This window comes from Papaver somniferum, chromosome 6 (genome assembly GCF_003573695.1).
Source record: "Papaver somniferum cultivar HN1 chromosome 6, ASM357369v1, whole genome shotgun sequence".
Classification (NCBI taxonomy): domain Eukaryota; kingdom Viridiplantae; phylum Streptophyta; class Magnoliopsida; order Ranunculales; family Papaveraceae; genus Papaver; species Papaver somniferum.
In genome coordinates this window covers 120,942,126-120,952,427 of record NC_039363.1, presented here as the reverse complement: position 1 = coordinate 120,952,427, position 10,302 = coordinate 120,942,126, and the positions used below count along the sequence as shown (strand labels likewise).

Genomic DNA, 10,302 nt, shown 5'->3' with positions numbered 1-10,302 from the left:
CCCCCCCCCCCCCCCCCCCCTCTATCGACTCGTAGCAAGTATTTCAGTAATGTCAAGGGAGGAGGAGAACGACAACAAGGAGACTGCTAAGAAGCAGCAATTATGCTGCATATGTAATCAGAAAAGACCTGCTCTTAAGAGACCCAAAACCCTAGAACAGGTATTCCCAAAATCATTCTCTCAATTTTGATTTGTTTAGGGTTCTATATGATTGTAATAATAATCTGATTTGTTATTGGTGTTATTGTTGTTTAGATATGTAAGGAGTGTTTTTATGAAGTATTTGAAGAAGAGATACACTGTGTTATAGTTGAGAATCGTCTTTTTAAAGCTGGCGAACGTATTGCTATTGGAGCCTCTGGTGGTAAAGATTCCACGGTTCTTGCTTATGTACTATCTGAGTTGAATCGGAGGCACAACTATGGGTTGGATCTATTTCTATTGTCTATAGATGAAGGTATTACAGGGTATAGAGATGATTCTCTTGAAACAGTCAAGAGAAATGAAATTCAGGTCCACATCTCATTTTTGGAATTTGATTTTCTCTTGTTTGCTGTTCTTCTCTTTGGATGTGAGTTTGATTTTTTTGTTTCTTTTTAATTTTTTAGTATGGATTACCACTTAAAGTGGTCTCATATAAGGACTTGTATGGATGGACAATGGATGAAATTGTGAAGATGATTGGATTGAAAAACAATTGTACCTTTTGTGGGGTGTTTCGTCGTCAGGTATCTGGATGCTTTTCTTGTTCTTATATTGATTTCAAGAATGATTGCCTCAATCATTGTTAGAAACTTACTTAGGACTTCCATAGTGTACCAGTAAAAGAAAATAGATATTTTATTGCACTGCAAAATTAAGAGGTGACTGAAATCTAGAAGGAAAATTAGTTCATTGATGGTCGTTCATCTTATATGCAATTTCATTTGGTTTGATGTGTGTGCTAGTTTCTAATAGGATAGCCATATTTGGAGGCTCCATCTCACCCTTGACAGGCATTTACAATTTAACCCTACTTCAGTTTTCTCTGCACAGATTTTTCCATTGTATTTATAGGTTGGCGTAAATCTACTACTAAACCTATTTAATGGCACCCACTTCACTATTGTTTACAGTATTTGGTTTTTAACTTCCATTTGAATAATGCCCTCCCTTCATATTGAAGGCTCTTGACCGAGGTGCTACATTGTTGAAAGTGGACAAGCTTGTTACTGGGCATAATGCAGATGATATTGCTGAAACAGTTCTCTTAAACATTTTACGTGGTGACATTGCCAGGTACATCATCTAAGTAGAGAAAATCTCTCTCTCTCTCTCACTCATATTATGTACCTTTGTTGAGTTGTAACAAACTGATTGAGTTACGTTGTGCTCCTAGATTAGGAAGATGCACAGCTATCACAACTGGTGAAGATGGACCAATTCCAAGATGCAAGCCGTTCAAATATACGTACGAAAAGGAGATTGTTATATATCCTTGCAATTGAAATACTCATTGATAATGGATCGTAAAGTCTGTACTTAAAACTTTTAATATTCTTGATCATTGATATTTTTGAAAACCTTGACCTATATCCACGTATGCATATTTCAAGAGGCTTGATTACTTCTCCACAGAATGTAAGTAGTCCCTTTTCCTACTTCTTTTTCACTATACCCTACTTGGTGGTCTGGGTTTATTTAATAGATTTCTTGGTGTTAGAATTGCAGGCATTTATTCACCTAATGCATACCGTGGGTTTGCTCGTGAGTTTATTAAAGATTTGGAAAGAATGAGGTATTTAGCTGTTAGTCAGATGCAACTCCTCGCCATATATGAATCTTTACAAAAGCTATATACTAGTCATAGTATTTTTGTCATAATGAATCCTGTCTCCATCTATTATCTTCTAATACCATTTAAGTGTTGGCCATGCAGACCGCGAGCTATACTTGATATAATTAGATCTGGTGAGAATTTTAGGATAGCCGTTTCAACAAAAATGCCAGAGCAGGGAATATGCGAGCGCTGTGGTTATATTTCTAGTCAGGTAAGTCACTGCTACTTTAAAATAAATAAATAATCCTATTTGATAAGTATTCTAGGAATAGGTCTTGAAGAATTTGCATTTACGTATATGATATCACATTTTCTTAGAAATAGGGAATATTCACATTTACTTTTAGGAATAGGGAAAGTTCACATTTTTTTTCTCCGCTACTTTTCAATTTTTAGAAATATCGCTTGGTCACTTGCCACCCAGTTCCCCGTTGAAGAAAATGCTCTTAGTTTGTTTGCATTTCTTAGGTATATATGTGTGAATCAATCTACTAAAGGATATTAATCATATATAATCTGGTGATTGCTCCTGCATTAGTGCACATGTTGGTTTTAGATCGTGTTGACAGATTGTACCCTAGAGGTGAGGCTGCCAGAACTTAGCAAAAAAAGGTGAGACTGCCAGGGACTTGGGCGGATGAAATGATCAGAATCTTTGACGTTTTATATTGCTTCGACATATATTAAAACAAAAGTTGGATTTCTGCAGATCATTTTTAATTGTGCTGGAGTTTCAACTTTCTGTAGATGATTCAGCTCCGGCATAGAACCTTTTGTCTTTCGTACCTTTGTTCTTTATGGAACAGTCAACATAAGCCTACGATCCTATACTTGAAGTCTTAGCTGGGTTCTTCCATTTGGGTTTCCGAAGTGGTCTCTTTATGTGCCTTAAAATTAGGTTGTGCACTGCTTAACTTTCTACTATTTGGAATTAGGATAATCTTAGATCTACCTGCTGTCTAAACCAGTTTAGCAATTCTATGAAATGTGAATGGGTTAGCGAAGGCACTGTATCTACATATAGTTATATAGTCAACTTGCGGTATAATAAGAAACTCCTATTCCCTTATCCAAGTGTATATAATGTATAACATGGTTGCAGAAATGGTGCAAAGCATGTGTTTTGCTGGATGGATTGAATCGAGGTTTACCCAAGCTTGGAATTGGACGAAGCCGAGGGGTTAATGGACAGAAGGAAGTAGAGCAAACAAATGGAACGAAAAGGATAGAGAGCAAACAGTGTGGAACCTTGGATTTCTGATCAGGAGTATAATGGGCGATCAAAATTTAGTACCATTAGCTTAACTATGCTTTGCAGTTTTGTGAGAATGTTACGGTACTGTATCATTTATTTTACTTGATTACATACATTGCTTGCATCTAATATCAGCTGTCATATTCCCTTTCTGCCTGTTTGTTCTAGGATGATTCCATCCATTATTTGACCTAGAACTCTATAGGATTTAGGGACGTATATGAGCTGATTTTTGTTGAAATCGATGTACTTGGAGTATAAACAAACACTGTTGTACAACAATTTCAAGGAGAACCACAACAGCGTGCAAAATTAATATATATGAAATCTAGATTATCAACTTTGATGGTGGAAGAATGATTGGGGTAAGTTCTACAACTGCTTCCCTCCTTGTCTGGTCCTTTATTTTTCCGTCATTTGCAGGATAGAAGTTGTATCTAATGATTTTTCCACTTGTTTGCCACCTCTGTAGGTACTACTGAATATAGGTTGTGCCATCAACCTGTATATATACTACTTAAGAAATGAAAATGAGTATATTGGCTTTATGGCACTCCTTCAGTAGGCTTTGGTTATGGTGCTGTTAAGTCTGAAGATCTTGTCTTCAAATACATCATAATCAGTTTTGAATCAACAAATACATGATAACCCACAGCAGCAAAATTCCATTTCGTCTCCTATGCCACTAAAAACACCACTATCACCCCGTATCAGCATCATGACCAGTAGACACAACAACAGCAGCAGACTCCCTTCTCCAGTCCTCAACAGCAATAGCAACATTAAAGTTTTCCACTATTCCATGAGCAGGGTTTTAGGTCGTACATCTGTCCAATTTTGAGTTTGAGGTCGTTGACCGATTTCGCTGGGAAAGCTACTACTCTACTACATTGCCTAGTTACGGCAATCAATCTAAGGGGTGATATTTTTTGGTTAGGGTACCTTGTCCCTGATCTTAGGTTCGTATGTGATTATAAGAAAACTAGCTAAGACATAAGCTTGACACGTAACTGCTGAAATGGGATTTTGATAAAATTCCCGAAAAGAAAGGTCTTCCATTCAAAGTTGTAAGGAAACTTCAGGAAAAAAAAAGAAGAGATGAACAACTATCTTCCTCTGGTATCTCTGTTGTCATCTGAACAAACAAAAACAGACATCATATACAGAAAACCAACAGATAATAATGAAAAGAAGGAGAAATGAAAACATAAAAACACAGGGCGGAGGAGGAGGAAGAGTTTAGAGAGGGAAGAAGAAAGGGCTATTTTACAACACCTTTCTCCCCCTCAAAAAATTTCTATATTCTCTCCACAACCCCTCCTCTTCCTTATCATAATCATCCTAAAAACTTGATCCTCTCTGTATCTTTAATCTTTCAAAAATGTCGAAGATTTTGAGTAGCAAGGGATGCCTTGGCGATGATCCCTTGTCTTTGGTTCATGTGGGTACAGAGATTTTCTGTTTTCTTGTCTTCTCTCATCTTTTCAACCTCATTCTCAAACCCTTTGGACAAGGCGGTCCTGTTGCCCAAATTCTGGTAATGATCCCTCTCAATTTCTTTTATTTCGTGATTTTCTTGTAATTGTATCATTAGATACTTGTAATTTGAGTGACAATGTTGAATCCATAAGTTGTCTAACCAAAATTACCACCTCCAAACATGAGTAGTTCTAATACAGACAAGACACTCATCCCTATATTAATTTGAAGCTTCAGCTTCGTTTAGCTAGACTGTTGGATGCCAGGATGATTACAATAAACTAAACTATATCAAATTATGCCGTGGTAGGTCGGATTATACGTCCGTTAACATGTATCTGTATTGCATTTGTTCGTTTGTTTGTTTTGTTTACCTTTTCCCTTGTGAACAGGCAGGAGTGGTTCTAGGTCCAACAGCTCTCAGTCAAATTCGTATTTTTAAAACCAGCATTTTTGGTGAAACTTCAACACAAATCTACAACCAGACTTTGGCTTCCTGTATACGAGTAATGTACATGTTTCTTTTCGGGCTTGAGATGGATGTATCTTATCTAGTACGCAATTTCAAGCTTGGCGCGTCACTAGCATACAGTAGTCTACCAATGTGCATAATATTAGCAGTCTGTTTCGGCTTGGTGTTAAGCCATCAAACAAGTATGGAGGGTAATCCGTTCAGATTTATGTGCTTCCTCGCGTTGTTGTTCGCTAACACCTCTTCTCCAACAGTAATCAAAGTGGCAAGTGAACTTAAGATTGAGACATCAGAAGTTGGCAGGTTGGCCATCATTTCAGCCTTAATCAATGAGATATCAACCTTGCTACTACTAGCGGTGTTAACCACCTGGGGTGGGGGTGCTTTGGGGTTTGGTGGAGTGGTTAACGGAATTTTCTTATGTTCATTGTTCGTCGTTGGGGGAGTTATTCTAAATATTTTACTAGCTAGGTATCTCAACCAGAGAAATCCACATCGCAAGCATCTCAGGAACATTGAGGTTGTATCAGTTTTGTTGCTCATGTCAGTCATTTCGTTATATACGGAGTTGAAGGGTTACAACAGCACCATTGCTTGTTTTATCTTCGGTCTGATGTTCCCTAGAGAAGGGAAAACATATAGGACATTGGTACACAAAATGAGCTACCCTGTGGAGAACTTTATACTGCCAATCTTCTTTGCCAACTTGGGGTTTCAAGTAAATCTGCCGGATATTGACCTGAAAGGTTACCTCATAATCATTCTCGTCGTCTTCGTTAGCATCAGTTGCAAGTTTGGTGGTGCTTTTGTGAATACTTATTTCTTAAATATTACCCCCAAAGACAGCATTTTCCTTTCCCTCTTGTCAAACGTCAAAGGTCATGCTGATCTCTTGATCATAAGTGCAGCAGCTACTAGGCATGTAAGTCTTCCTATCCTTTTGTTAACGTATTCTGTTTTGGAGCCAATGCATGATTCAGTGACCCCCATTGTTGAAGTGTAATGAATCTAGTACCTCGTTTTAAAACAGGACATCCATTTATCTGGTTTTTTGTTTAATCTTGAGATATGATTTGGCAGTACTTTACTGAAAGTTGTTGGGTTTATTCCTCTCTCGTCAGAAATGGAGCATCAAAGACTACAATACCTTCATAGTCACGGTGGCTGTTAACACAATCATAGTGGGTCCGTTTCTGGCATTCATGGTGAGAAAAGAAGGAAAATTTATGGCTTTTAAGCACGTTGGCTTGGAATCTCAAAAGCCAGAGACTGAAATACGAACCCTTGCCTGTGTACATGGACCACGCCATGTGCCAACACTGGTTGGTATTATCGCTGCAGCAGCGGGAACTCGTAAATCTCCTTTCACCGCTTATGTGATGCATCTAGTAGAACTCACTGAAAAGAACTCAGATTTATTGTACAACCAACACGAAAACGGATTACTCAGCGATGATGAGGATTACGGTGGGAATGACGAATTAGAGATCAATGATGCCATTGATGCTTTTGTGGCGGATACACGTGTGCCGGTTCACCAAGTGAAAATAGTGGCACCCACTACTACCATGCATGACGAGTTGTGCAGCAGTGCAAAGGACTTAAGAGTGTCAATTGTAATGCTCCCATTTCATAAGCATCAACGCGTAGATGGAAAGATGCAGACAAGCAAGGAGGGAATCAGAATCACTAACCAGAAGGTCCTTCGCGCTGCTCCTTGCTCGGTAGGCATCCTTGTGGACAGGGGATTTTCTCCAATTCAAGTATCTGAATCAGAGAGCAAGCTTCAAGTAGCTACTTTGTTTTTTGGTGGTCCTGATGACCGCGAGGCATTAGCTTATAGCAGCTTGTTGGCCAGGCATCCTGACGTGAAATTGACGGTATTTAAGTTTCTACCTTCAACGAGGAAAGAACTACAAGCCAGAATTAACATGGAATCAAATGAAGAGGATGAGGTTCTAATGGAGATAATGACTCATGTGACTGAGAAGGATGCGGACAAAGCCTTCCTAGCTAATTTCTATAACAGGTATGCTCAAGGACTTTTATTGACTTCAAAAACGAATATGCTGTATCACAAATCCTTTCAAAGTTTCCATCTTTGACGAGCTAATTTTGATGCAACAACATATATTTTGGTTTTCTTATGTAGGTATGTGACATCCAAGGATGTGAACTATGTGGAAAAATATGTTGAAAATGGTTCTGAAACAATGGCGGTTTTGAGCGCCATGAAAGACAATTATTCACTTTTTGTAGTTGGTAAAGGTGGTCGAGGACTCTCACCTCTAACGACGGGAATGAGCGACTGGGAAGAGTGTCCGGAGCTCGGAGTTGTTGGAGATGTCTTAGCCTCTTCAGATATGGTCATGAGTGCCTCAGTATTGGTTATCCAACAACACAAGCCTCCTAAGAACGAATACATCGACAATCATCTACCGTAGTAGCTCTTTGGTTGGACTCGCTACGGGTATTAGTTCCATTTTTATGGATATCCTTTTCCACCTCTCCCCCTTCATATCCACTGCTCACACATGTCGTATCATTCGGATTCCGCGAGGAGAGAGGCCCTGGGGTGTCAGAATATGGTGCAGAAACCACTTACACTTGAAAAGAAACTTGGTGTTAAGATTTGAACTTCCATGGATCAGTAAAAGAATCAGGTACTCGGGGAAGAAATGAAGACTAAACGATCATTATGATGTTAGGGAGAAAGAACGTTTGAAATGGAGATGCATGGAGATGATTTTAGTTGTCCGGAACTGTTCATATATGATTATGTACTATATAGAGTTTTCAGGTAATTGTAGGTAGAGTTAATCTTGCAGATCGCATTGTAGTTTTGTACAAGGCAAATTTCATATTGTCATTAGGGGTGAATACACTACCAAATTCTTCTATGCTGCACAAACTTCCATTTAGGAGGAGAAAGGACTTCAATTTTGCAGTGACATAATATAGCGCAACGATTACAACAACCAGAACCTCAAAATTACACAAAATTTGATTACAAAGCATGCAAAAATCTTTAAAGACTCCTCTGGCTTGCACAGATGGTACAGTCTTTACGAAATTACTGACATCAACACCACTGCATTCACTTTATCTTTAGGACTTGAATCTCAAAAATCAGTGGTGAATTGGGCTGTATCCCCCATGAAGGAAAACCACTTGCACCATAACCATACTCAGGAGTGCAATGGAGACGAGCAACTTCTCCTAGCTGCATATCCATAACACCTTCATCCCAAGCTTTTATAACCAAACCTTGGCCAATCTGGAATGTAAAAGGTTTCTGTCCAAAATCCTTTGTGCTCCAAAACTTTTTAGACATATCACCATCTTTACCATATCCAGTGCAGTGCACTGTGACAGTCTGACCAGGTGAAGGTTTTGGACCATACCCTGCCTTCAATACCACCTTCTCAACTTCTGTATCCACCACAGGCGAAGTATCTGCCTCCTCCGCAGCAACAACCTCCCCACCATTTTTCACTTCAAATTCTTTGATCAAATCAGGATCAACATTTTCTTCTGGCTCCCAAGTAGCTTCTTCAATGTCACTCCACTTGACCAAAAACTCTCTTTTCTTCTCATCACCTTCTCTACAATCAAGAATTTCTTCAGCCACAGCATATTCTAACCCATCTTCGAAATCCTTAACTAAATCCTCACCAATCAATCCAGCTTTCACCCATTCTTTCTCATCACTATCTTTCCATTTCACCAAATACTCAATCTTGTCATCTTGGCCTCTCTTCTCTAAAATCTCTTCCACTTCTGCAAACTCATATATTGCGTCTTCTAACACCTTAATCACATTCTCAAGTCCCAATCTTCTTGCAAATTGTACTGCACTCCCTTTTGGTGTTGCATTCAGAACCTCTTTAGCTAAATCTAATGGGGTACGTCCTCTCTCATCTTCTATCTCAGGGTCTGCACCTAACTCAATCAATACGCGAACTACATTTGGTTTGACATATCCAGCTGCCATATGTAATGGTGTTAGTTGCCCACGTATGTCTTTGTGATTGACATTAGCACCAGCTGATGCTAATATCCGCACACATTCTTCTGAACCAAGTCCAGCTACAAAGAGTAATGCAGTGCGCCCATCTTCATCTACTGCATCAACATATCTCTCTAGTGTTGCCACTTCTTCTTCTTCGTCTTCTTCGTTTGCAGTGGGCTGAATGAGATTTTGCAAGGCAACATCATCTGCTTTTTTAGCTGCATTCCACCAAGGAGTTTCATATTCTGCAATAACATCTTTAGCTATAAAAGAAGCTGGAAGCCATGATGGAGTATGACCATCTTTCCATTCAATCAAGTACTCCATTAATCCTCCGCTTTCTTCTGCATCTCCTCCCTCAATGCTGGCCGCTGCTCTTCTACTGCCAATGATTTTCTTAACTTCACCGAAAGATTCATCTTCTTGGAGTGTTGTTTCTTGATTAATTAGTTCTTCTTGATCGACAAAGAATGATGATTGTTTATCTTCAACTGCATAAGTTCTAATTAATCGATGAGAGATTGATGTGCCGAGACTCAAAGAGAGAAAGGAATGTGAAATTGTCGAGGGTTCATGAGAATTCAGAGTGGGTTTGGTAGAAGAAGAACGGTTTTTGAGAGTACTGTACAGAGGTGGGTTTACTGTGAGAGCTTCCATTGCTGCGTGACAATGGAGCACTGGTTATTTTTGGGGAAGTTCTTCTCAGTGGATTGAATGGCTGAGGACTGAGGAGGTTCATGTTCGTTTCAAGGGATTTCATTATCCACGCTGAGAATGACGGAGATACTGGATAGGGAGATAAGAAACCCCATCCTCAATTATTTGGGCCTTCCGCTAAAATATTTGGGCCTTATACAACCTCCCGCCGCACTATGAGAGCTAGCCATGCCCGTTACTTTTTTTTTTTTTGCCAGGAAAGAAAATTTCATTAATTAATGCAAGTTTCCGATATTATGGAGAAAGTAGGAAACATTGGATTCATCCCATTCACCTGTAATTTTTCCAATTTCACCGTGCTTAGCAGCTAAATCAGCCACACTATTAAAATTTCTCTTGAGGTATTTGAACCTAACATAATGAATATCCTTTAAAAGAAATAAACAATCATCTAAAACAGAGCAAGAGGTCCAGCTAGTTTGGCCTTTGCAATTATTAAGATAAGCCATAATATTTTTGGAATCACTAATTAAGAAAATGTTCTGAATTTTTTTTTGCTTGAATCCATCTAGCATCCTCAAGAATCGCCATACTCTCAGCACCTTCAG

The 10,302-nt window shown here is 39.0% G+C and overlaps 3 protein-coding genes across 4 annotated transcripts; 2 read left to right on the top strand and 1 right to left on the bottom strand.

The window, feature by feature from the left end:
* The first annotated feature begins 26 nt into the window (after window positions 1-26).
* LOC113289084 (cytoplasmic tRNA 2-thiolation protein 1) lies at window positions 27-3,411 on the top strand. 2 transcript variants are annotated; one of them, XR_003330842.1, is made up of 10 exons: window positions 27-160; window positions 256-513; window positions 609-728; window positions 1,166-1,278; window positions 1,379-1,471; window positions 1,580-1,620; window positions 1,711-1,777; window positions 1,919-2,030; window positions 2,529-2,717; window positions 2,922-3,226. XR_003330842.1 is itself a non-coding variant. In XM_026538255.1 (9 exons), exons 1-9 carry the CDS (start codon window positions 50-52, stop codon window positions 3,078-3,080), a joined length of 1,074 nt encoding a protein of 357 aa, XP_026394040.1. In that variant the 5' UTR covers window positions 27-49; the 3' UTR covers window positions 3,081-3,411. The 2 variants fall into 2 exon arrangements, 1 of the variants encoding a protein (XP_026394040.1); XM_026538255.1 differs by lacking the exon at window positions 2,529-2,717 and having other exon boundaries at window positions 2,922-3,411.
* Window positions 3,412-3,648: 237 nt separating this feature from the next.
* Window positions 3,649-7,976, top strand: LOC113289082 (cation/H(+) antiporter 2-like). Its single transcript, XM_026538253.1, has 4 exons — window positions 3,649-4,611; window positions 4,946-5,947; window positions 6,147-7,054; window positions 7,178-7,976. The coding sequence occupies exons 1-4, from the start codon at window positions 4,456-4,458 to the stop codon at window positions 7,467-7,469; spliced, it is 2,358 nt and encodes a 785-aa protein (XP_026394038.1). The 5' UTR covers window positions 3,649-4,455; the 3' UTR covers window positions 7,470-7,976.
* Window positions 7,929-9,791, bottom strand: LOC113289083 (signal recognition particle 43 kDa protein, chloroplastic-like). Its single transcript, XM_026538254.1, has one exon. The coding sequence runs from the start codon at window positions 9,692-9,694 to the stop codon at window positions 8,123-8,125; it is 1,572 nt and encodes a 523-aa protein (XP_026394039.1). The 5' UTR covers window positions 9,695-9,791; the 3' UTR covers window positions 7,929-8,122.
* Window positions 9,792-10,302: the final 511 nt, after the last annotated feature.

Coding starts and splice junctions, on each gene's coding strand:
- LOC113289084 (XM_026538255.1), top strand. CDS start 50: ATGTCAAGGGAGGAGGAGAACGACAACAAGGAGACTGCTAAGAAGCAG. Junction 1,621..1,710: donor TGATTACTTCTCCACAGAAT/GTAAGTAGTCCC, acceptor TTAGAATTGCAG/GCATTTATTCACCTAATGCA. Junction 2,031..2,921: donor GTGGTTATATTTCTAGTCAG/GTAAGTCACTGC, acceptor ACATGGTTGCAG/AAATGGTGCAAAGCATGTGT.
- LOC113289082 (XM_026538253.1), top strand. CDS start 4,456: ATGTCGAAGATTTTGAGTAGCAAGGGATGCCTTGGCGATGATCCCTTG. Junction 4,612..4,945: donor GTCCTGTTGCCCAAATTCTG/GTAATGATCCCT, acceptor CCTTGTGAACAG/GCAGGAGTGGTTCTAGGTCC. Junction 7,055..7,177: donor CTAGCTAATTTCTATAACAG/GTATGCTCAAGG, acceptor TTTCTTATGTAG/GTATGTGACATCCAAGGATG.
- LOC113289083 (XM_026538254.1), bottom strand. CDS start 9,694: ATGGAAGCTCTCACAGTAAACCCACCTCTGTACAGTACTCTCAAAAAC.